The following is a 26969-nucleotide window of genomic DNA, read 5'->3' as shown; positions in this document are numbered from 1 at the left end:
ACGACGCCGTACTAGGATCCTTTCTATTTCAAGTGAATAAAGAAGATCAATTTCATGATTTAGATTAAATTTTGTTGCATCTAACGGTTTACATGGTACCATATCGTTTAAAATTTTTAAATGACATGACAATATGTACACCATGTAACAATATATACACAATTATATCTGTAAAATCTAATATAGACCATGAAATAGATCCCTGATCTAGGTCGTAGTAGATATGATTGCATAGAGAACGAGGATTGGCAAGAGAAGGACTAGGTATATTAAAAGTGAAATGGAGAGGATACTAATTGATGATATTGAAATATGTACGAGCAATTCCACGTTAAGGGGAACCTGCAATCATTAAGAGAACTGGATTAGAGGCTTATCGAAGTGAGTCGACAGAAGATAACCTCTGATGCCTAAGTTAATAAAGAACTAAGAAAAAACCATTCTTTATAGAGAGATAACTTTTGAAATTAGTCTGTTATGAATAAATGAAGTACATACCTTATCTTTTGAACCATTTTCTCTCCGGTCGAAGGCCATTCTTTCCTTGTATGACCATGCCACGTGTTGCCTTTTGATTGGGTGTTTGTCCACAAGTCTAGGTCACTAGCTCTGGTAAAGGATGTCCCCAATAACCCCTCATCTATTGCTAGCCAGGTGGCAATAAATGCCAACTGCCCTTGTGACTAGAGAGGAGAGTTGTGTGCTCCCATACATCTTAATTTTATCGTGGGTTATTTAGGAAACATCAAAATTTGGACTTTTTTAAGTGAAGAGAGTAATTGGGTACTTCGCAATCTGACATGATCCTTCTGCAGTCGCTGAAATGACGTTGGTGAGCTGATCCCTATCTAGCCCAAGCCCTAAAGATCAATAAAATCCAAATGTGTCAGTGATCCAGGCCTCAATAGATAGGATTAAAGAAAATGACTCAGTGTAAATGTTGTGTAAAGTCTTAGAGATATGAGATGGGTTCCATGTGGTGGGTACTACCATATAAGTTTCACGTGAACCCCATTTCATGTCTCTAGAGTGGTACACAATAGTTGCACAACTGTTATGCACTAATCACTCATCTACGATTAATTTGAAAAAGATGAATGGCAAAATAACGACTACGTATAGTAATTTTTCCTTATTTGGAAAAAGAAAGAAAGCAATATGGAGAGTGAGTGGAAGTGGTGGTGCACATTTGGGTGCGGAGACCTCATGGTCAGCGCTCGTGCAACAGCAAGTAATATTGTTTTGTTTTTTGTTTGAAGGGTGGCTTATGGTAGAGATAATAAAGGCAATCCAACCCAACGTTGAGACGGTTTTAATTAGGTATTGTTTCCTTTTCACAGAATCAATTATTCCAATTATGAATTGTCTATCGATCTATCTTCTACCTAGCTAGATGCCACTTGCCACTATTATCGTGCTTCACCACCAAAGCACTAAGCATCTTCCTGGACCTGCGCATATATGTATGTGTGTGTCTCTCACGCGTCCATACTTTCATTCAATTGAAATTCAACCCGTTATAATTGAGACATGTATTTCATTACAAGACATAAGAGATATGTATCTGTTGCATGAATGCGTAATGAATCTAGTAACTTGACATTCAGGAAGAAAATTAGAGGATCTTAAGACTCTTTGTCAAACACAAGATTTGAGTTAATTACCTCTTATTCAAGAGTTCATCTTTTTAAATAGATGACATACTAACGTAGGGTTTTGAACCACAGCTCGAAACATTCTTATCACGACTCAACGAGTGTGGATAAACATCCACTCAAACTTATCTATTAGGAAGCATTAACATATGGTTCAAACTAATCTAATAGAAAGCAATAACATAATTCTGCAGATAATGATAACATAAGACTGCAGAAAACACACTACACAACTCATGCCATACTTCCTTATCCCTAGCACGTCCATATCTGATATCCTAACAGTATCTCAATCCCAACGAGTTCAGTTTAACTAAAACGAACCCGAGCGTAAATCCAACCAAAAGTGAAAGCTTGTTTCTGGGTTTTGAGCTTCAACTTTTTGACACAAAATTAAGAAGATTAAACTCATAGATATTTTGAAGTGGTAAGCTTTTTTAAGCTGTGTCTTTGCTTGTGGTAGGAGAGTGTCGATCAGCAAGTATTTTGGAGGAGAGTCAGATAACCTCCACGAAAGGAAAGTATATATTTTTAAAGTCTTTCACACACACATAGGACTGAGGATGGCAAATTGCCAATGTCCTCGAAAAGGGAAAGAAGGCAACGACAACAAAAATGTAATCATAACTAGGGATATTGTTTTGAATGTCATGTCCCGTAGTGGAAAGTTGACAAGCCACCACTTGATTTTGATGAAATCAAATAATATAAATCAAACCTTAACCACCCTCCACTAGGGCAAACAAAAGCAAATAATTGTTCTTTAATTTGGATGACTAAGATATAGACCCTCCCAATTAGGTTGTGTTTGTGCGGTTCCAGTTCTGCCACATGCTGGGTGTCAGTCAATGTGTTTTGCATTGCATGTCCCACATTATTATGTGCCTAAAAGTAGCACTTATGCTTTTATCCTTGGCGATTAATTAATTGTAGTACTTCGAGGAGTACAAAAATGAGAATTCTGGTGAATGATTAAATCTAGGGCTAGCTGTACACTTTCGTATATTCGCGGAGAATAACAATCTTCTGTTTCTGTATTTATATTCATTCTCTGTGAAAAGTGGATTTCGCCTGTGACTATCCACGGGTGGACAAGTCTTTTTTTTTTTTTAACTAACTATCCTTGACATTCGCTTTTTGGACAGAGACAATTCAAGAACGAAATTCAAACAAGAATTTTAGAGATAATAAATTTTATGACAGAGCACAAGAAAGCAAAAATACAAAACTAACGGTTGCAAAATTAAAAACCCTAACAGAGAGAGAGAGAGAGAGGGCATGCACCTTTTAGCGGTCGACGGGCTCAAAGCAAAGGCGAGGAAGGGACCTTTTGAAAGGGAAGGGAATGGCCGAAACTTAAACAATTAACCACCTCTCACCAGACTTGAGTGGCGCAAAGCAGCATGTTTGAGCAGCTCGGATTGAGAATTGAAAGGCAACGTGCGAAATGAAAGGGATCATTCCATTTTCCACCCGTTTCCCTATTCTGCTATTTGCCCATATGGAGTTGGGGATGGATATTCGCCCATGACCCATGTGGGTGGGCGGATAGCAAAACTGGCCCACTAAACAATCCTAATATAGACCCTCTCGATTTGGTTGTGGTTGGGCGGTTCTAGTTTTGATACAGACTAGGTATGTATGTGTTTTTTTGTATTACATAAATCACAATATGTGCCTGAAAATAGTATTTTCTTTGGATTGTGATTCCGTACGATTAAAAATTTCTTGTAATTGTTTGTTCCTGTATTCGGACAAACAATTGTGAGATGCCCCATTGAAGGCCTCTCACAATTGCATCAGAATCCCGACCTCTTAGCTTTTAACCTTGGTGATAAATTAACTGTAGCACTTCAAAATGGAAAAAAATTGAAAGTGTCTCATCTAAGGTTGTTAGTTAGTTGTTTATATGTCATTCTTCTTGCTTGATGAAAATTTGAACATGATTAAGATCGACCTACCCCACCTAATTGGCAACATATATATCCCATCCCTTAATTACCATTTCAGCCAATTCAACATTCCCTGCAAAAAGACATCGTCGAAATGCTTTTGACAAAATGACTGCATGTAGCTGTAACTTGTTCATTTCTGACCCTAATGAGCTTGACGCTTTGACATGTTGGTGATGGTCATGTCCTGACACACACACAAAAAAAAAAAGGGAACATCTCCGAGGTGTACAACGTGGGAGCTATGTAAACAGATATGCTGCTGTATCATCTTGCTTATGTCAGAAGCCATTATGCATGTGAGAGAGATCAGAGAGACACAGAATATCAGAGAGAGATAGAGAGAGAGAGAGAGAGAGAGGGAGAGAGAATAGGATTGAATTTTATATTGAAAAAGAAAAAGCGTGCTTAGTTGTTAGAACTACAGTGATCAGTGTTAATCGGTGCCTAATGCCTCTGCTCAGAAGTTGCTGTCTCCAACATGAGTCTCCGGCCCCCCAAAAACTATATATATATACCCTTCTTTAGATGTTACCCTTAATTAATATTAAATGAGCATGGGAATAAATTTAACCTTCTTCCAATTTCTCTCCCAAAATCATTTGCTTCAAACTGTTAGGTAGTGATGCTGATCGAACCTGTGGCTTTTCTTATTTTTATTTTATTTTAAATATATATAGGAAGACATGTAATCTTCTGCGATCGATACCATTGCCATCATATAATCTTTATAAAAGGTACTTTAGAAACATGCTAACTATTGCTTTAATTTGTAATCGTTACAATATTGATTAAATTTACTCTTTTTTTTTTTTTTTTAATCGGTCTAAACTTTTAAGATAAGTGGTAATTTAACATGGTATCAGAGCAATGATTATGAGTTCTTGATCATCTCTCATTTCTATTAAATATTCTACATGTTGGGTCTCACTTATTGAAAGTGAGTTTAATGTAATGTAGCGTAGTAGGGAGCAAAATTAACAAACGCAAAACTCGATCACCACTCTTCTCAAAATCAAGGATTTTATGCAAAATAGCTAGAAAAAAACTCAACCTTTGAGTTTTTTCTATTGAAAGCTAAAGAAAATATCACATAAACTATCATAAACTGCGGCAAAGACCATCGTAAATGAGTTTATTAAATAATAAAAAAAAGAAATAAAGAAAAGTCCAAACCCTACTAAAAAAGTGAAATAAAACAAAACTACTAAATCACATTCGAATGAAACGTTGCGTTGAAAATCCTCGTTCGATCGAGCTTCGACCGACTATCGACCGAACATCTTGGGTTATTGTAAGATATAGCACTCGTTCAATTGGATATCGATTGTCTTTCGACTGAGACCCATTTTGACCAGGTAAATGTTTTCCTTTGAATAAACTTTCCAATGGTATTAAGATTGTCTTCATCCGACATCGAAATCACAAGATATGGTTGATTTAATAGGATTGTAAATTGTAAAATATTAATTAAATGATTAAATTCATCAATTCTTTTATCAATATAAACTAACGAGATAACTAATGATCGATCGTAATATTAAAACAATGATTCACTTATTTAAATAAATAGTCATTTAACATAGTATAAAGTAAAGAACTCGAGTTGTGTTGTACTTTTGTCATATTTTTCTTCCTGCACTTATATGGAGACTGGAGAATAACCCAAATAGCTAGGGAATATCCTCGTCATCTCACATGCATATTTCTTCGTATAGAACTAAACTAGCTGGAGAGTAATTGGCCTCTAGAATTAGTAAGTTTTATATTATACTAGCTACTGATCGATCGAGCTGCGCGCCACACCTCCTCACCACATCTAGCATACTCTCATATATATATAATATGTGATCATACTCGGGGAATCCTGCGTGTATGCATGTCCATAGAGAAATGATATTTTGACATCTTAAGACACAACTCTTGATTATCCTAGTCCTTAATCATGGGCAAAGATGGTAAGAATTTATGTCTTTGAGTGACAATGTATCACTACTAATCATGTTCATATATCCATAAACACCGACGGAATATATAGCTATAATGGCTAGGGGTGGGCGCGGGCCGGATTGGGCCGGATTTGTATGTTTTTCACAACCCACCCCGCAGTGAACGGGTTTGAAAATCAAGATCCGCAACCCGCATAGTGAATGGTCAACCCGATGGGCCTTGGGTAGTGCGGATCGGGACGGGTTCATGCGGGTTCGGGTATTCCTCTTCTTTTTTTTTTTTTTGCCCAAAATCAAAAAAATAATTTCCAATCTTGCTAACCCAGTTCAAAATTTGAAAATCCCAATTGAATCAACCTTACTAGCAAACAAGAACAAGAAAAAAGAACCAAAATTACCAACAAACCCAACTGTTTTTTTTATTCTTTTTTGTGATTGTAGATTGAATGGGTATACGTATGTGAAAATGTAGAGATTGAAGTGTATATGAGAATGGAATAAGAATATAGATGAAATGGATAGTGCAAAACTGTATTGAATGAAATCAAAGGTACACAACTTGGGCAATTCGTGACTCTAGTAGTGACTTTTATAATTTTTTTGGAGAAAATTTGATGAAATCAAAGGCACACCCCTATTCGTGACTCTTATAATTTTTTTGGGGAAAATTTAATGAAATCAAAGGCACACCTTTATCATGACTCTTATAATTTTTTTGGGGAAAATTTGATGGTACGAATATAAAGGGATTGCGGGGTAGGGCGGGTGTGCGGGTGGGAAAAAATTTAATACCGCAACCCGCCCCATAAATCACGGGTTGGCATATTTAGGATCCGCACTTTTTTAGAAATGTCTTATATCCGTTATTGATGGGGCGGGTTGGTGCGGGGCGGGGCGGGTTCGCGGGTACGGGCGGGTTTTGCACACCCCTAATAATGGCACCATGTAAGAGTCAATAGTGTGATTGTAAATCCTTCGCTATTTGGTGGGGATTGCCCTTGATGAGTATATACATGCATTCATGGTAGGCTCGATAAATTTTGAGGTCTACGGCGATAAGTTTAAGTGATGCATTTTTCTTATATTCAAATATTAATTAAATTAAGTTTATTTTAATATTTATATTATATTTTTTTATTTAATATGTCAATTAGAGCAGTTTCTTCTATAAGTAAAATGCATTTTAATAACTTATTAGATATAGAATTACTTATCACTTGATTCAAAGACATGAAATAATAAAATCTAAAGAAAAATAAAGAGAAAAATGAAAATAAGTTATATAAATAAAACATTATATGAAAAAAATTGTTGGACATTGAAGATTTACCGAAGGTGTAAAAAAACGTTAGAGACTTTTCATATTTATCTAAATATTCAATTCAAATAAACGTTCGAGAAAAAAGTATACACATTGGACTAATTTCATGAATGTAAAAGTGAGGCTTTTAAAAAGAGTAAATAAATGGGACTATCCAAAATTTTATGGGATGTTTTTTGAGACTTTTAATTTGTAATTACTTTTACCATGATTGATGGCCTTAATTAAAAACTATTTATTAAATTTTTACCATATTAGAGTCTTAAAATTTGTTTTTGGAAATAACCTTCATTTATTTTACAATTATTAAGTGGGGACCTTAATTAAAGAGTATTTTATAACTTTTTACCATATTAGAGCCTTAAATGTTTTTTGCTGAGCCTTTTTTTTTTTTTTTTTTAAATATATTATGTATTTATTGTATAATTATTTGTTGGGGGCCTTATTCAATTAGGTGGTTGCCTAAGGCTCGAGCCGCCCATGCGTACCTCCATCGATCTTTTGTGGATTTGTAGAAATTGTTCAACTTTTTCTTGATGCCATCTACAACATGTCTTTGAGGTCTAAGACAATGACAACCACACAAAAAATTGTAAGATTATTTTTTGTAACGGCTCAGTAAAAGCGCAAGCACTCTGAGGAAGAAATTAATGGAAGACTTAGCACCACGAGCATCTTTACAATTCACATTTGCATATATGCACTATCACTCTAAAATGACTCTCCAAATTGTAATTGGAGCTCTCTAAACTTACTTAGTCGAAACTCACTTTAAAACTTAACATTTATGAATACCTTTATAATCCATTGCTTTAGCGTGGGACGACTAATTAACTTCATAGAATGTTACAACTTTTGTTTCTAGTGCAGATTAAGAACTGACATGAATTTTGAGCTAGTCTTTACAGAAATCATAATGTTATTATTTTTACTTTGACTAAAATTTGATAGGAGATTTTGGAAAAAGCACTAGAACGTGTTACATGCTAGTTAACAAACACGTTGCACAGCCATCTATCCATACAGTAGTTCCATTCAAGTCACTATATTCCCATGTATATAATTGCTGCACACTCTCCATGTTTTTCTAAGTATCCATCATCTTCCCTCTTCTCTCTCTCTCTCTGTCTCTCTGGAGCACCATTTCCACCATTTCAGAACCATGTTGCCAAGGAGTCGTACACTTCCATCCAGAATCCACCATGGCGCCGTAAGACCAACTTCTTTGTTGGAATATTACATGTTTTCTTCTTAATTTGATGTACATGTCCATCTTTGTCTCATCAGGTAGAAGAGAGGCATGACATCAGGCACTACTTGCAAGTGGAGGTCCAGCCTAAAGCCCAGGCTGGGACTGAAGCCATAAACCCTCAGTCCAACTACTCTAAGTGCTTCGATGACGATGGCCGCTTGAAGAGAACAGGTAAATGTTACATCATTTAGCTTTACTTTGCAGCTTATAGTATGCCTACATAGAGGATCTCCAGCATATGCTCTAAAACCTTCATATTGTATATATTCAGTTAACAGAGAATGGAATAAAAAATCTGTCGGAGTCTGAATTTAGAAAGTAGTAGGTTAAAGTAAAAAATTATGCTTTTGGCTAGAAATGCTGTTACAGGGGGAACACCATTTTGAGTAGCTTAAGTACATTAAATTATCTTTGCTTTGAGCTTTCAGTTTGTTAAAGCTCATGAAGATGACCTTTTTGAATTTCTTACAGTTTCATGAGTACCAAGCTCATCATGATTTACCTGTAAAAAGTGAGAATGTTATTTTCCCTTTCACTATGTACTTAAAGATAATATAAAATCTACCTCTAGTACAAATTGATCTGTTCTGTGGGACAGGTTATAATTACATGGTAAAACTTACATCATCCAACTGAGTACACATGGAACTAATTATGATAACAATTATATGGTGGTTCAGGGACTTTGTGGACTGCAACTGCACACATTATTACTGCAGTTATTGGGTCAGGGGTGCTCTCATTGGCATGGGCCATAGCTCAGCTTGGTTGGGTTGCAGGACCTGCCGTCATGGTCCTCTTTGCCCTTGTCAACCTCTATACTTCAGGCCTCCTAGCACATTGCTATAGGTCCGGTGACCCTATTACTGGACAGAGAAATTACACCTACATGGATGCTGTCAAGGCTAATTTAGGTGAGGGATGGTTTCTGTCATTTTAAGATATAGCAGAGTATTTTTTTTTTTTCTGATGATTCTAAACTTGATGTCCATCCATTTGGGGCTGCAGGAGGGAAAAAGGTCATGTTATGTGGGCTGATTCAGTACATAAATCTGTTTGGCATCGCCATAGGGTATACAATTGCAGCATCAGTCAGCATGATGTGAGTTTCATAAGTATATTAACTCATGTATTTTACTTTTATATCCGTCTTGTTAAATCATCATTTATTCTAAAAGTTTAAGCTGATAGCGTTGAAATGTGAGGTGAATTATGGAGTCAGGGTTTAAACTCATGACATTTACCCTTCATACCATATTAAATAACTACTTATCTCAAAAATTTAGGCCGATAGAAAAAAGGTTGATTGAATTATTTAATAAATATTCTAACATGTCTTGTGTTTAACTTAGGGCAATAAAGAGATCAAACTGTTTCCATAAGAGTGGTGGGAAAGATCCGTGTCACATGTCAAGCAATGGGTACATGATAACATTTGGAATCATAGAGGTGATATTTTCTCAGATTCCGGACTTTGATCAAGTATGGTGGCTCTCTATAGTCGCAGCAGTTATGTCATTCACATACTCCAGTGTCGGTCTTGGTCTTGGCATAGGCAAAGTTGCAGGTATAAACATAGAGAATAAGTTTAGCAACTTTGTTTTTATGTACTATATATACTTACATGTGCCAATCAAATGTGATTTTATTTACTAAAATATGTGATTTCTGGATATCTTGACACTCACTTAACATGGCTCTTTCTCAGAAATCATTCAATCAAGGCAGCCAATTAAACTGGTACTTGCATAATAGTACCAAGCCAGCAGCTAATATATGTATGAATAACAGCTACTTTTTTCATTTTGGCAGAAAGTGGGAGCTTCAAAGGAAGCCTAATGGGCATTAGTATAGGGACAGAAACACATGCTGGAACAGTCACTTCTATGCAGAAGTTGTGGAGGAGTTTGCAAGCTCTTGGAGCTATTGCCTTTGCATATTCTTTTTCCATCATCCTCATTGAGATTCAGGTTCTTCAAGCTTATATATTTTGTAAATTGCACAACATGATGGTGGCAACTTCTATTCAAACATATATCGAATAATTTGTGCAAATTACTTGCGTCCACAGGATACAATAAGATCTCCTCCTGCAGAGCACAAGACCATGAAGAAGGCTACTTTTTTCAGCATCGCCATCACCACAGTATTCTATTTACTCTGTGGAGCCATGGGATATGCAGCCTTCGGTGATGATTCCCCCGGAAATCTTTTAACCGGATTCGGATTCTACAACCCCTACTGGCTGCTAGACATTGCCAATGTAGCAATTGTTGTCCATCTCGTAGGCGCATATCAGGTATGCACCCACTCTCAAGCAGCACTTAGAAATTAACCAAATTGTTGTACTTGTGATTTGAGTCAAGTCTAAAATTTTTTTATGCATGAAAACTTCAGGTCTTCTGCCAGCCTCTGTTTGCATTTATAGAAAAATGGAGTGCAAGAAGGTGGCCAAAGAGTGACTTTGTGACAGCAGAATATGACATACCAATCCCCTTCGTTGGTCTTTACCAGCTGAACTTCTTCCGGCTAGTATGGAGGACAATCTTTGTTATTATGACGACCCTGATATCCATGCTCTTGCCTTTCTTCAACGATGTTGTTGGAATACTTGGAGCCTTTGGATTCTGGCCATTGACAGTTTTCTTTCCCATTGAGATGTTCATTGCGCAGAAGAAGATTGCACGATGGACGAGCAGGTGGGTTGGGCTTCAGATAATCAGTATGACATGCCTTCTCATATCTCTAGCCGCTGCGGTTGGCTCCTTTGCAGGAGTGGCTCTGGATCTCAAGACTTACAAGCCATTCAGAACTAGTTATTAAGAAAAGAGTGATCTGATATTGCCTTTTATTTTGGGGTTCTAGTAAGGAATAAAACCAAAACTAGCTTTCAAAACCCCACTGTACACTTACTGTGAAGTTGCAAGTAGAAATCTTGTATGTGCTGTGTTGCTAAGGGCACGGTGCTTGGCTACAGAGTTGGGATTCTAAATTCGAATCAACCCTTCACTATGAAATTTCAAAATTATTTTCATCCTCAATGACTTCCAAGTCCGGTATTTTCCAATTTTATACACCCACACTGCTATGAATTCAATGCATGGACGATGTGTTTTGGGTAGGACTGGTAATTTTTAATATGACTCGTGAATGTGACTCTGACACAAACTGAATATGAAATTAATAGGTTAAGTTTGAAGAGTTTGACCCGTTTAATTAAATAGGTTGGGTTAGAGCCGACCTAGAAGGTTTTATACTCATGTTTCAACATGACTCAAACCCGACACGTGACTGTAAGAACTGACACTTTTTTATACAACTCACAAACCCGACTTGAACCCAATACGAAATTACCAAATTTGAGTTGAAGCACTTAAGGGGTTTGACTCGTTTAGTCCGTTTAGTTAAATGGGTCATAACAACCTATGTAGTCTTATATCATGCTTTAACATGACTTAAACTAGGGGTGAAAAGGCGGTTACGGTTAGTAGTTATTGGCTAAAACCGCTAACCGTAACCGCCTAGCGGTTATCAAAAATATGGAAACCGCCTCTAGGCGGTTGGCAATTATGAACCGCCAACCGGTTTTATTTTATTTTATTATTTTAATTTTTTTTCCGGCCTTTTTTATGTTGGCCGATCGTCGATCATACACAAAAAATAGCAGATTTCACATCGTCAACCACAAACATTCAGATCTAAGACCTAGAATAACAAATCAGGGCACAAATATTCAGATATAAGAATGTATCAAAAAAAAAAATTCAGATCTCACTGAAATCCGACGGTGTTGATTGGATTCATGGCGACCTAGAATCATCCATGTAGCGACGGAACTCCAGGTTTCTGCCGTCCCAATTGGCATCGCAGACCTTAAAGAATTAAGAATAAAACGTAATCCATGGAGAATCTCGGAGATGAGAGACAGAGAGAGTCGAGAGGTTGAGGGTGAGTGGCGGCGTGGAGAATAGAGATTGAGAAAATGGAATGAGATGAGTCAGAGGGTTCATTTTGTATTCTTTAGGGTTAGGTTGAAAACGGCATCATTCATTTGTAATCTTTTGGCCTTAGTTTTAGGATGAAAACAGCGTTGTTTTCATATGTAAAAATATATTTTTTTAAAAAAAGTATATATATATATATATATAATAAAAAAGGCAGTTAGTGGTTACCGGTTACCGGTTTTTACGCGGTCTTAACGGTTTTGCGGTTATACGATTAGCGGTTATGGACGGTTATTGCGGGCGGTTATTTTCACCCCTAACGTAAACCTGATATACAAACACGAATTGTCACCCTTAATTTTGGGGTACAAACCAAATTACAGAAGACCTCTTACAAGCTTTATCACTAAAGCATCCACTGTCATACAAGAAAAGAAAAAATACATTCGCTTACATCTATCAAGAACTTGCTATTGAAGGAACTAAGATGAAGTGCTTATATTATTTCTAGCTATATCTGCTATTCATACAAAAGTGAAGGAAAAAAAAAAAACCCTGCGGCCCTGCCATTACTTCTTATGTTTGTTTAGCCTTCAGTTCAGTAGAATTTGCTTTCGCAGCAGCTTTGGCAAGAGTTGTTGGTTTGAATACGCTCTTGGGGTTGATAGCTTTCCTTATCTTGAACACAGCCCAAGCAGTACCAATAGCATATCCCGCAGCGTCAAGCCCCTCATTTGTCACTTGTGCTGCTTGTTCTCCATACCTGCAATGACAAAAACACCTTCAGCTTTTTCATTGCTCCCAGGTATATTTTAGGACAAGGGGAGAAAACCGATTACAAAATACTATATCTAGGTCAAAACCAAGTTCAGGTCCTTTCCAATCATGGGAGGCAGCTAATCTGCTGTTTTCCCAAGTTGAACCTGTTTTACTTTGAACTACCGTCCAAAAAGGTCCAAACAAAGCTACAGGAATTTGAACTGCATCAAATGTCATATGACTCAAGATAAGGTTTTCCATATACACTACTGTCAAGCACATCCAACCTTAGTGGAACAAGACCTCACTTAATGGCAACATAAAGATTCCACTAGAAACAGAACAGCACACCATAAAATTATACGAACGAAGTTTATACTCATAGTGAACATAGCAATATTCATGACATTGATAATGGTGCAATTTCAGGATCAATTTACCTCTGTGAAACAAGCCCGGTAGTCACAACTGAAGTGGTTGACATGACATTCCTTCCAGCAACTTCAACAGCATCACAGACCTTGGCTGCAAATACATTCAGAACACACATTCAGTGGCAGAAAAATGAAGCACGCCATAGTTTCTAGAAGTGGACAAAACAAGGACATGAAAACACAAATGTCATATCCCAAAATCTTTGGTCATATAGCTCCTCCTCCCTCTTTACCCTTTTCAAGAGCCTCCTTTTGTCTTATGAAGCTTCCAGTCCCAACTTGACCTCTATGGATTTGTTTTTATATCTCAGCTCCTATGCATGTAATGTATTATAACTGTATTATATCTAAGAGAAAGTTGAATTTCACAATACCATTTCACCATACGCTATGTATATATGCCTATACCAAGTTCCAACCAGGACAGGATATCTTCAAACTTGGCTGCCTATCCAAATTCTTGACTTCCTAAACAAGTAGTTCAATCTTTCTTTCTTAGAAGTCTGAAAACAAAGCCAGAAGCAGCCTATGAATAGAAAATTTGCACTTCAAAATAGCATAACTGAGAGCTATATTTGGTCATCTTCCATTCTATTAGACCAGGAAAAGAGAAGGCCACAAAACCGAAAGTTCCAAAAACTCCAAGCATCGTTGGGGGTGGTCTTGTACACTCCGAGTGTTCTGCTAGGGTGGCTGGTCACCCATTGAATATTCAGAAGGATTTTTTCCAAAATAAAATAAAATAATCTTGGGAATTTTAGAAATTTTGATTCAATGAGCATATATGTTGTCACCAAACAAAAGAATATGAATAATCTTTCAATTCCAATTTCTTATATTACCAGTAATACACATTCCATTCCAAGTACCAAAAGTGCCCTAAGAGTACAAACAAGCAACTTCAATTAGTGTCCGCTACCTTTGGTAGCTACTAAGTGAAAACATATTTACTTAGAAAAGAGGGAAGATGAATTTGGCGTCTAAGTACTAGTCAATCCTGATGAAGCATAACGCATAACAAATGGCATATATAAACAAGGAAACATAGAGAACGGACTTTCAAAACACCAGTGTTGCCCATCACAGGATCTTGGCAGACTTGAAAATATTAGGCTGTCAGACACATAAAAGGGCATTGAGTGCAGAGGAATATGTGCAGTTGTAGTTTCGAGCAACTTTACTAAATAGTTTTTGTATCCTTGCAATAGCTCCCAATATACCAAGTCATAATGATAATTAAATGAGGACACAAAGTCCTCGCCTTCCTTCCCCTTTTACCAAGAAAAAAAAGAAAGAAAAAAAAAATACTTCTATTGACAACATTCCAACGCATAGATTGAGCAAATTAAAAATAAAAGATAAAAAAAATCAGTTGATAGGAACTTACTGAATCCATCCAAGGAAGCAAGGATAATTTCTCCAGGGAGAAGGCTAAAAAATTTCTTGCCCACTGTAGAGTTCACTAGTGAGCTTGTAAAGAATCCAGAGACTTTGACAACCCCAGAAAGGACTCCAGAAGCCATCTTCTCTGACATCTTCGTCAAATTTTTAACCCTACAAAAATTTCAACCAATGTTAACATTTTTACCCTAGAAGGTCAACCACAATATTCTACTCCGTACAACAATGTACATAATCCAGACTAAAAACAAGGACATAAATTACAATATAGACAATCCAGAAGAAAAACAGGACCCTCAAATATAATATAGACAAATTAGGAAGCCGTTAATCATCTGAAGCCATAAAAATTAAAAATTAAAAACTAGATCCTATATGATTTGAACAAATAATGGAACCTTGGCTTCCAGGCTTTCCACTCTGCAGAAGATCACTAGGATTATTAAACAAAATCAATAGGCAATCTAACCATTTTAATGACAGAAAAATGGGAACTCACTCCCTCACATTCCCAATCATAATTAGTTCTCTAATGGAAAAAGAGTAATGCTACACACACTCCTACTCCCACAATTCCACTTCCACACTCCCAGACATGGCTTTCAAAATTACCATTGAATTTAGGATGAACCATTATTGGATTTTGATCCAATCAAGGGTGGAGCCACTTTGTATGTTGGGGGGTCCATGGCAACCCCAAGGATTTGAAAATCCTTAAAAAAATATTAATTTTTTTATTTGATGGCCCCGGGAAATGGCAATGATCTGAATTTTTCATGGAAAGAAAGGCCTAACAGCTGGATGTGATAAACAATTAAATGACCAACTTTTCTATCTCAACTAATGTCATCCTCTAAGATGACAACGTCAAACCTAGGCTGAGGTCATCCACCACAAAATGAGAGGACATAGTGATGGTACCTCTTTTGTGTTGTGAAAAATAGAGATTAAAACAGGAATCACACCCATTTATTTGGTGAAATGAGTGATTCCGAGGAGACCTTTAAACTCTTGTATAGAGACTATATAATAGCCGCTCCAGCTATGAATCCAATAGCAACAAGAGTAGCTTTTGAAAGAAAATCATAAAACCAAGCCTATGCAAGTCATCCAAAAAACAATATCCAAGTATGAAACTATTAATTGAGAACATATCAAATGGGTCTTTAGAGTATATTGTAGATTAAAGAAAAGGAAAAAAAAAATGGTTGTAAAAAAGCTAAAGAAAAAGAAAGAAATCACCTTAAGAATCCTAAAGAAGCTTGGAAGAGACCAACGAAAAAAGTTGAAGTAAAGACTAGTTGAAGAAACAAGAGGGGGTCATTGTTGGGAGATACTTCTTGCCAATCATGTATCCGATTAGATACTAAAAAGCTTTTTTGGGTAGGCTGACCAGAGAACAAAATGTTCCAAATTTACAATTAAAAAATAAAAGTTCTTGCTTAAGTACTTGCAAGTTGCATTAGGTTATGCCCAATTAAGATAGTAGTACTGAAATTAATTAATGTGAGAGGAAGTTAAGAGGTTGGCAGTGTGAGAAATTAGTCACTCTTAACTTCCTCTCCAAATTAGATTGGAATCTATTCTATTAAATTGATATTTGCCTATGAAATAAGTGATTTTTACAGGTATTTTTAAATATGCTTATGAGAATAAAATGCTTTACATAAAAGGACACACACATATAGAGTGACTATGTATATTTTTGTATTTATTATTTATGTAGGTTCGGACCCCCCAAGTAAAAAATTCTGGTTCCGCCCCTGGATCCAATGGTAAATGTCCAGACAAATGTAAGGTAGCCTCTTTTATCAAGGAGGAAAGGTATTTAGAAATTCTTTGAACAAGATGTTAAGCAGTCCAAACAGCATAGCAGCTTTTGTAATATGCACCTCACAACCTCAATGAACATAATTCAATATCAACCAGCTCAACTTAGTAAGATTCACAAACAGCAAAAATTACATGCAAAACCACACACTTGAAAATACAAATAAACTAAAAAGAGGCAAAGTTTCTACTGGAGGGCCAAAATTTATAAAAATGACTAATTAAATATGCACGAGTCCAACCATCCAAATTAACCAACTCAAATTAGCAATGAGAAGCAAAGAAACCAAACACTGATATACAAGATATCAGAGATTAAATTCAAACCTTTTCATCCTCCTCATCGCTTCTGGACTAATTTCCGAATTGAAACTCTGACTCATCCTCTTCTTCAAGAACTCATTTCCCCACTTTAACCTATCAACAGTCAAATCACCGCCCCACAAAATGCCCCTAATCAGCTGCCCCGACCCTGCAGCAATCAGCTTCGCCACGCGGCTACTATAGTCCTCCACATTCGGCGCCAGCGTCGTCCAGTACGCCGCCGAGCTCTTCCCCATCAACTCCTTGCTCTCCTCCGACTCCAACTCTCCAGGAGTCATCTCCCTCGCCACCGAGCCATCCAACACCTCCCATTTCCCATGCTCCCCCACCTTCTGCACCGAAAAAAAGCTATACTTCTCCAAAACCCGGTCCAATTCCTCCAACAAAGCCTCTTGTCCCTTCGACGCAATCGTCAACCCATAGTTCAACATCTCACACTCTTTACTCCCAAAATCTTCATCATCCTCACCATTTCCCACCGACCCAGTTGCCGGAACCCGAAGAGCAAAGAAGTAATGTGCCTCATCGAGCTTCACGGCCGCCTCGTCCTTCGCCAACGGCCACTGAACCCCATCACCTACACGAGCAAGAACTGTGACGACGTTATCGCCTTGCCTGAGGCCAACTATAGCGAGCTCACCGGACGCGAGCTCCACACTACGGTCTTTCTCAATGAGGTGAACCAACACGCCTGGAACCCTGACAAGAACATCTTCGTAGGATTGCAAACTTGAAGAGGTCCCAGAAACGGCGTCGTCTTCGGCCGGGAAGAGTTTCTCGGCGAGGCCGTTCACGTCAATAGAAGGGTATAGGGACGAAGAAGAAGTGGGGTTGGTTGAAAATGGAGATTTGGCTTCTGGGTTTGAGAGAATAACTTGTGGGTAGAGAGGATTTGGGGTTTGAGAGGGCTTCGAAGCAGACATGGTGGAGTTCGTGTGTGTTCGATTGTGTCAGCTTGTCAAGGAAAGCAGAGAGACGAGGGGTTTTTAGGTACCCGGAATCGTAGGATTGAAGGAAACAGAAGGCGTGTCGGTTCGGCTTACAGTTGCGGGAAGGACGCGTGGCACGCGAGTAAGACGCCGCGTAATAACCGTGGAGGTTGGTCTCTACAAAAGTGACAAGGTTAAGATCTTTAGTGTGGTCATTTCAAAAAAAAAAAAAAAAAAGATCTTTAGTGTGGTACAATGAGGAAATGACACGTCACCACAGTGGAACAATTAAAGTCAAAAATATTTAAATATTTATTTAAAGAAATTTTTTTTTTTGATAAATATTTAAAGAAAATTTGATGTGTAAGTAATCTCATCGTTGTATATGAACATGGAAGATGACGCATCACAATTTGGGTGATTGGTGTTTTTTAAATATCAAATTCTATTCAGATTTTATCTATTTTTTTTTAATTTTGTCTCAAATTTTTTAAACCATCCAAACATAATTTCAAAAAATAAATTCTCTCGCTATTCGCAATTTTTAAAAAAATACACATTCAATCAAGTCATTATCTCCTTCTTTTTTTAAAAATAATAATAATAATAATAATAATAATAATAATAATTAGATATAGTGTTAGTCTTGGTAAAGAGCATTACTTTCTAAATTCAAAATAATTTCATATCTTTAATTTATTTAGCCTCACCAAATTTTACTCACCAAAATAATTAAAAATTACTTTTTTCTATTCTGGTGAGCCACTTTATTAAAATTCCCCCAGCAGCCCCACCATTTTAACTAGTCAATATTCACTATTCTATTTAAATAATAATTTTTCATATTTATTTATTTTTTCTCTATATAATCTTTTTACAAAAATCATTCATATCCATAAAATAAAGACATTATCGTGTGAGAGATGGGAGATGAGAGAAGAAAATGAGAGAAAAAAGGAAAAAAGTGTGCTAATCATGTGAGAGAGAAAGGTAAAACAAAATTTGGTGAGTGGGTTGTTGAGTGAAAATGTCTCATCTAATTTGGTTAGTAATTTCAGTCATCAAATTTTTTTGGTTAAAATGGTGAGGCTGCTGGGAGTGGTTTTTCAGAATTTTCATCAAATTGGCTCACCAAAATAGCTAAAAAACTATTTTGGTGAGGCTACTAGGAATGCTCTTATGAGTGCTCTTATAACTTATAAGAATTAAAATCTTTTACAAATTTATGTAGCAGTCCAGATGATACTTATCACGTTTACAATTAACAAGGCAATTCATGTGATACTTATCACGTTAACCATTAAAATATAAACAACTACATTACAGTTAACGTACCACTTATTTTCATAAAATATAAACTTTCATATAAATTTAGAAGGAATTGTAGTAAACATTTTCCTTTTATTTTTGTTCCGCTTCAAAGTCCAATGACTTTAATCTATCTAAATAATCTTTTACTCAATTTTTTTTTTGCACATTAATGGGCTTGGAGCTTCGGACTGGCTGAGACTCCGAATTGGCCCACCTCATACGTTGGACAAAATACTAAGCCCAAGAATCAAATAAGCCCAATACCAGAGTTACGTTGCACCTATTTCTACAACAAGATATGATACATTACCACTCCAAGATACAATTTCTAACCATTTTAATTTGCCCACGTGGTAACTTTTACTTTTACTTTTACTTTTAATTTTTTTTAGAAGAAAAAAAAAAAAACATTAAGATATGATTGTCTACCACCTAAATATACAATTTTGCACCAAACCCTGAGATGGATGGCTGGTCACCCATAGAATATTCAGAAGTTTCTTTTCCAAAAAATAAAATAAAATAATCTTGGATATTTTAGAAATTTTGATTCAATGAGCATATGTATTGTCACTAAACAAAAGAATATAAATAATCATTCAATTCCAATTTCTTACATTCCCAGTAATACACATTCATCTTCTTAAAGGAATTATCATTCCATGTACCAAAAGTATCCTAAGAGTACAAACAAGCAACTTCAATTAGTGTCAACTACCTTTGGTAGCAACTAATGCTCCATTTGTTTCGGCGTAAAATGATTTCTGGAAAATAATTTTGACATTTTACGGTGTTTGGTATGGGCGAAAATAATGGTCAACAAAACTCATTTTCAGTTTGACCGTAAAAGTTTCTTTAATTTTTGGAAAACGATTTACTGTTTTTAAAACCGTAAATCGTTTTCCGAAATTAAACTCCTCGTTCTTACACTCACGTTTGATATCCGATTGTCAGAATTTAGCAATTGTCGATCGTCGGAATCCAATCGGCCCCTGAGTCCGACAACATCCGGTCGCCGGTATTCTGCCGGCCCCGGAATCCGGCCACCATGTTCCAACCGAAATATTGCCGGATTCCGGCTGGATCTGGTCGAATCTGGACGGATCCGGCCACTGATCTAGCCGGATCTAGCCAAAACAGCCAGGATCATGCTGGATACGGAAGATTCCGGCCATATCTGGCCAAAACGGTCGGGATTCGGCCAGATATGACATGATCCGGCCATTAATCCGGCCGAATCCGATCAAACTTTCTCGCCGGAATTTGACGACGGCGACCGGACGTTGCCGGATTCCGGCGACATTTGCCAAACTCTGGTTTTTGCATTTTGTAATTTTTTCGTGCGAGCCAAACATCGAAAAATATTTTTGAGAAAATCATTTTTTCTGAAAATAATTTCGTCGAAAATATTTTACGACGGAAATCATTTTACATCGAAACAAAACGGAGCATAAATGAAAACAAATTTACTTAGAAAAGAGGGCATATGAATTTGGCGTCTAAGTACTACTCAACCCTGATGAAGCATAACGCATATCAAATGGCATATATATAATATAATAAACAAGGAAACATAGAGAACGGACTTTCAAAACACCAGTGTTGCCCATCACAGGATCTTGGGCAGACTTGAAAATATTAGGCTGTAAGACACATAAAAGGGCATTGAGCGCAGAGGAATATGTGCAATTGTAGTTTTGAGCAACTTTACTAAATAGTTTTTGTATCCTTGCAAATTTGCAATAGCTCCCAACATACAAGGTTAAAACTCAATACTAAGTCATAAGCATAATCCATACTAAAAACAGGGACATAAATTACAATATAGACAATCCAGAAGAAAAACAGGACCCTCAAATATAATATAGACAAATTAGGAAGCCGTTAATCATCTGAAGCCAAAAAAAAAAAAATGAAAAACAAGATCCTATATGCTTTGAACAAATAATGGAACCTTGGCTTCCAGGCTTTCCACTCTGCAGAAGATCACTAGGATTGTTAAACAAAATCCATAGGCAATCTAACCATTTTAATGACAGAAAAATGGGAACTCACTCCCTCACATTTCCAATCATAATTAGTTCTCTAATGGAAAAAAGTAAGGCTACACATACTCTCATTCTCACAATTTCACTTCCACACTTTCAGACATGACTTTTAAAATTACAATTAGATTTAGAATAAACCGTTACTAGATTTTGATACAATCGGGACGGAGTCGCTTTGTATGTTGGGGGGTCCATGGCAACCCCAAGGATTTGAAAATCCTTACAAAAATATTAATTTTTTATTTGATGGCCCCGGCAAATGGCAATGATCTGAACTTTTCTTTTCTGGGCCTAACAGCTGGACGTGCTAAACAATTAAATGACCAACTTTTCTATCTCAACTTATGTCATCCTCTAAGATGACAACGTCAAACCCAGGTTGACGTCATCCACCACAAAATGAGAGGACATAGTGATGGTACCTCTTTTGTGTTGTGTAAAATAGAGCTTAAAACAGGAATCACAGCCATTTATTTAGTGAAATGAGTGATTCCGAGGAGACCTTTAAACTCTTGTAGGGAGACTATATAATAGTCGCTCCAGCTATGAATCCAATAGCAACAAGAGTAGCTTTTGAAAGAAAATCATAAAACCAAGCCTGTGCAAGTCATCCAAAAAACAATATCCAAGTCTGAAATTATTAATTGAGAACATATAACAAAAATTACATGCAAAACACACACCTGAAAATACAAAGAAACTAAATAGAGGCAAAGTTTCTATTCCCGGGCTAAAATTTATAAAAATGACTAATTAAAAATGCATGAGTCCAACCATCCAAATTGTTGAGAGAAAAGTATTATATTGAATCACACATAAGCTGTACATGAGAGGCCTATATATATAGGCTAGTAATGAAAGAAATATACATCACAATAACCAATGTGGGACAATATATATATATACATAATCTAACACCCCCCATCAAACTCAAGGTGAAGTGTAAGTGATCATCTTGAGGTTGGACACAAGATCGCGGAACCGCCCTGGAGGATGAGACTTGGTGAAGAGGTCTGCGAATTGATCATGAGACGTGACAGAATGAAGTTGTAGAGAGCCCTGAAGAAGATGATGACGAACAAAATGACAATCAATCTCAATATGTTTGGTCCGTTCATGAAAAACATCATTGTGGGCAATCTGAATAGTACTTCTATTGTCACAGTAGACAGGAGTGGCGGAAGAAAAAAAGACACCCATATCTTGTAGAAGCCATCACAACCAAAGGAGCTCCGAGGTAGTGTCAGCTAAAGCACGATATTCTGCCTCAGTACTGGAGCGAGTAACAACAGACTGTTTCTTACTGCGCCAATAAATAAGAGAGGTGCCAAGTAGGAAACAATAACCGGTGGTGGAGCGACGGTCTGTAGGATCACCTGCCCAATTTGCATCAGTATAAGCATGCAACTCAAGAGGAGACTGAGAGGAGAAATGGAGCCCATGAAATAATGTCCCCTTGAGGTAGCGAAGGATGCGAAGGACAGCAGAAAAGTGAGTAGAACGGGGAGTAGCCATAAACTGACTTACCTGATGGACAGCATATGAGATATCAGGCTTAGCAACAGTAAGATAGACAAGGCTACCAACCAAATGCCGATAAACAGTGGGATCACGGAGAGGCTCGCCATCCTGTAAATTAAGACGGGCATTGAGCTCAGTCGGTGTGTCGATGAGCTTACAGTCTGTGAGATTGGCCCATGAAAGTAGATCAGATATATATTTAGTGTCACGCCCCCGTTTTGGGATATAAGGGGATACGTGAACTTGAGAAAAATAAAATCATCCACAAATTCATTTAAAGAGAAAAAAAAAAAAAAAAAAAAAAAGAAAAAAAAAGAAAAAAAAAGGCAATAATCACAAGATGTAGTTTAATACTCATAATTTCATATATATATATATATATCAAGTCTAAGTAACATTTCAGTTAATACAAATAGTCAGGGATCACAAAATAAAACACTGTACATATACAAAAAGTCAGTCTGGTCTTTGAACTATTACTTGGGGAGAAACTTCTACTATCTCCAAAATAGTCCAAACTTGTAGTGTCATTAACTATACATAAACAAAAAATAAATCCCTGACTAAATACTATGATCACGGGCTATCAAAACAAACATAAACCCATTGATCAGCATCAATGAGCTACAACTGTGGATCATCATAGGTAGCGACCCCTATGGGTACACCCGCTATGAGAACAATGATATGAAGTGCCATCTAAAAAGAAATGTAAGAGTAAGGGGTGAGTTCGACAACTCAGTAAGTAACACAACAAAACATAAGATACAATATAAAGATTTAATTATACCAATTTAAAATTTTGAGAGTTCACATAAAGAAATATCAGCATCAATAAGAAATGTGCATATATAATCATCATTTATAGTGTGTAAGTTTTATCTACCACTGGCCCACTTCCGCATTTTTACCATGAGCGGTGCACGTTAGGCTTGTCCATAGGATTGATCCCGAAGGACCCATAGGCTCATCCTGTCGTCACAGGGGAGAGCTGCCGGGTTAGGAAGCTCCCTAGGTGAGAATCCCCTGGCCAATAGCCCCACACTTTTGGTGTGGTTGCCCTGCTACCCATCATCATCATTATAAGATCCGGATCACATCATTATGGTGCCGTGGGATTAAACTTTATGTGATGCATATAAAACATACATTCATGTAAGTGAATCATAGTTTCATCATCTTGTTCATATAGTGCACATGTAACATATATATATTTTGAGAATCATAATCTCATCATCATCTTCATTCATACTATGGTCTTCTCATTCATTCGTGTGGTTCATAGCCGAATCATAGGTAACATATTCATTATTTCATAAAACAAATAATATTCAAGAGAAAGAGTCTTTTGAAAATTCCCGACGTTTTTCTTTTGAAATTGTTTTATTTAAAATTTCACCGGGATTTTAAAGTTGTGTTCCCTTACTTGGATTTTCTGAGCGGACTCTTAAATTTCTCTACCTAGATTAGACCATAAGATCATTTTTAGAGACCATTCAAAGGATAATTACAATTTATTCTACTACTATCAAAAGATAAATTTAAAGGGCATTCATAAATTTAAATTTATGCAAATCAAATACCCTACTCAAAACTGAATTCAACTAATTCATATAGTCATCTCTACAGTATGCTATATGCTTCTAAAAATGCTTAAAGTTATTGTCCAAAGTAAATAAGTCACTAAAGCTTTTACATTAGGAAATATAACTAAGTTGTCATGCAAGCTAAATATTCCTTTGGAGATGATGTAAAATTCTCAAGGTTCATCACTGTTTGGCTACAATTATTATGAAATAAAAGACTACCTACAATTCTATAAAAGTCTAGATATCAATACTGTCAATAAAGAAAATGCAATTAATTTCTAAATTATTTCTAATGTGAACGAAACATGAACAGGTATGCCAAAAATTGACACCAACATTATCATATACACTTCACAGCCAAACCTTACACACGACACTAAATCATAAGCTTCACCGAAAACTCCAAAATCCAACATAATTAATATCAGATTCATCTTCCAGTAACACAAAACCCATAAGCAGAAAATATCCCTAAAATTTATTCTCAAATTAACCAAATAGTAATTAATAATTTCCAACCCTAACATCCAAACAGAAATTAATGCCAAAAAAAAAAAAAAAATTTCCACACTTATACTGTTCCTCAGAATTTTTCGATTTTCTTTTCCCTTCTCTACCGAAAAAAAAAAAAAATCATTCTTAAAGCCAGAATTTTCATAATATATGAGGATAAATGGAATGGGTAGCTAATGGTTTTGCTTCGAATGGGTTTTTTTTTTTTTTTTTTTTTTTTTCATCTTATGGGTAATAAAGTTTTCTAATGGGTATTAGGGATTTTGAATCAGTACTCAAAAACTAGAACACCCATTCAGTTTTCTACAGAAAAATTTCCACAAAAATACACAAACAGATTTTATACAAGAGGGTTTAATGGGTGAAGCTAAGAAACATCATAAATCTTATGGGTTCAAAGGAAAACGAATTTTTAGAACTAAAATTTGCACTTACACGTGAGTTTGCAAGAAGTGGTGTTTTACGTTTTCTTTCTAAATTTTTATAAAATAAGATGTCAAATTGAATGGGTATCTTTTGGGTATGTCTAAAAGAGGTTCTAGACCTCATGGGTAATGAGATTTTCTAATGGGCATTCAAGATTTTGAATCACTCTTCATCAATCAAGGAAAAGAAAAGAAAACAGGGCATAAATTCCGAATTTGTTGATGGGAAGAATAAAGGGTGAGGTAGAGAAATACCTACAGAATTGGTTTCCTGGATTGCTTTCACGTCTTCTGCTTCTTGCTTTAGTGATCGTTGCTTTCTGGGAAGTGTGTCTAAAATGGGTGAGCGAGTTGGCTTATAAAAGGAAAAGGGAAGAGCAATGTGGCTGTGTTTTTCTGAGGGGTTTTTGGGCATGGCTTCAACGTGGAGATGAGAAATTGAAAAGTGGCAAGAAGGATTTTTCTTTTGGAAACACGTTGCAGTTGGATGAAGGAAAGAAGACACATGTTTTAGAGAAAGAAAACACTTTGAAATTGGATAAGTGGAAGAAGACACGTTGATGAGGTTTTAGGGAAAATTTCTAGAGTCCTCCCATTTTTATTTTTTTTTTAATAATAATAACAGGCTTCTCATTATATTGTCACGTGGGTGCCAAAGGATAATAAGTGTTTTATTTCATGGACTTTTTATGGCCTTAGACAAATTGGGTCAGCAAACAAAATAAAGACCATTATAAATCATGGGCTACACTAATAAGAGTAAAAGAGAACCCATAGAATAATTTTGTATAATAAATTGAAAGAGACAAAATTTCCTTCTTCTTCTTCTTTTATAAATATATATATATATATATATATATATAGGTCCAAAAATATTATTAAAATAATTTTGGGGCATTATATTTAGCCTGTGTCAAATAGAGACCATCAGAAGAAGAAGAAATCTCAAGGCCAAGAAAATAGCTGAGATTGCCAAGATCCTTCATCTCAAAATGTTGACTGAGAAACTGCTTGAGCTCCAAAATACCAATAGAATCATTGACAGTGATGATCATGTCATCAACATATAACAATAGAAGAATTATGCATCGATCTGTGCGGCGAATAAACAAGGCAGAGTCATACGAGCTGATGGAGTAGCCAAGAAGAGAGACAGTGGCGCTAAATTTAGCAAACCATGCCCGTGGAGCTTGCTTTAGACCATAGAGAGCTCGACGAAGACGACAGACCTTGTTTGGAGGAGAAGAGAGGCCAGGAGGTGGCTGCATATAGACTTCCTCACTGAGATCACCATTAAGGAATGCATTTTTTACATTCATTTGAGAAAGAGACCAATGGCGAGAGGCGGCAACAGCCAATAGTGCACGCACAGAAGATAGGCGAGCAACAAGAGCAAAGGTCTCCTCATTATCCACACCATACTCCTGAGTAAAACCCCTGGCCACAAGGCGAGCCTTGTATCTGTCAACAGTACCATTAGAACAAGTCTTGATTTTGTAGACCCACTTAGACCCAACAACAGACTTCCCTTGAGGCAAATCAACCAGATCCCAGGTATGGTTCTTGTGTAAAGCATCAAGTTCATCTTTCATCGCGTCCTGCCAAAGAGGGTTAGTGGAAGCCTCACGATAGGAGTGAGGTTCATGTAAAGCAGCTAAGGCATGAAAATAATGAAAATCCTAAAGATGAGATGGAAGAGACTTTACCCGAGTGGATCGGCGAAGAGCAGGTGGGGAGGTATGAGCTGGAGCCTCAGATGGAGCAGAATCTGGAAACTCAAGCGTAGTGACATCATGAGCATTTGAAGATTGC

At 36.6% G+C, this 26969-nt stretch overlaps 2 protein-coding genes and 1 long non-coding RNA gene across 3 annotated transcripts; 1 reads left to right on the top strand and 2 right to left on the bottom strand.

The window, feature by feature from the left end:
* Positions 1 to 66: 66 nt before the first annotated feature.
* Positions 67 to 3208, bottom strand: LOC133882700 (uncharacterized). The gene is made up of 3 exons (XR_009902709.1): positions 2940 to 3208; positions 499 to 860; positions 67 to 342 (listed from the first exon to the last, which is right to left on the bottom strand). It is a non-coding gene; the product is annotated as an uncharacterized LOC133882700 (long non-coding RNA).
* A 4730-nt stretch (positions 3209 to 7938) lies between these two features.
* LOC133882750 (amino acid permease 3-like) lies at positions 7939 to 11170 on the top strand. Its single transcript, XM_062321966.1, has 8 exons — positions 7939 to 8087; positions 8165 to 8300; positions 8810 to 9043; positions 9138 to 9231; positions 9482 to 9696; positions 9942 to 10099; positions 10201 to 10428; positions 10527 to 11170. The coding sequence occupies exons 1-8, from the start codon at positions 8040 to 8042 to the stop codon at positions 10950 to 10952; spliced, it is 1539 nt and encodes a 512-aa protein (XP_062177950.1). The 5' UTR covers positions 7939 to 8039; the 3' UTR covers positions 10953 to 11170.
* A 1236-nt stretch (positions 11171 to 12406) lies between these two features.
* Positions 12407 to 17863, bottom strand: LOC133881794 (protein EARLY-RESPONSIVE TO DEHYDRATION 7, chloroplastic-like). The gene is made up of 4 exons (XM_062320827.1): positions 16825 to 17863; positions 14654 to 14820; positions 13273 to 13357; positions 12407 to 12836 (listed from the first exon to the last, which is right to left on the bottom strand). Exons 1-4 carry the CDS (start codon positions 17742 to 17744, stop codon positions 12650 to 12652), a joined length of 1359 nt encoding a protein of 452 aa, XP_062176811.1. The 5' UTR covers positions 17745 to 17863; the 3' UTR covers positions 12407 to 12649.
* Between the last annotated feature and the right edge of the window lie 9106 nt (positions 17864 to 26969).

Source organism: Alnus glutinosa, chromosome 11 (assembly GCF_958979055.1).
Source record: "Alnus glutinosa chromosome 11, dhAlnGlut1.1, whole genome shotgun sequence".
Classification (NCBI taxonomy): Eukaryota; Viridiplantae; Streptophyta; class Magnoliopsida; order Fagales; family Betulaceae; genus Alnus; species Alnus glutinosa.
The sequence above is the reverse complement of the archived record's forward strand: the minus strand, read 5'-3'. Positions and strand labels throughout refer to the sequence as shown.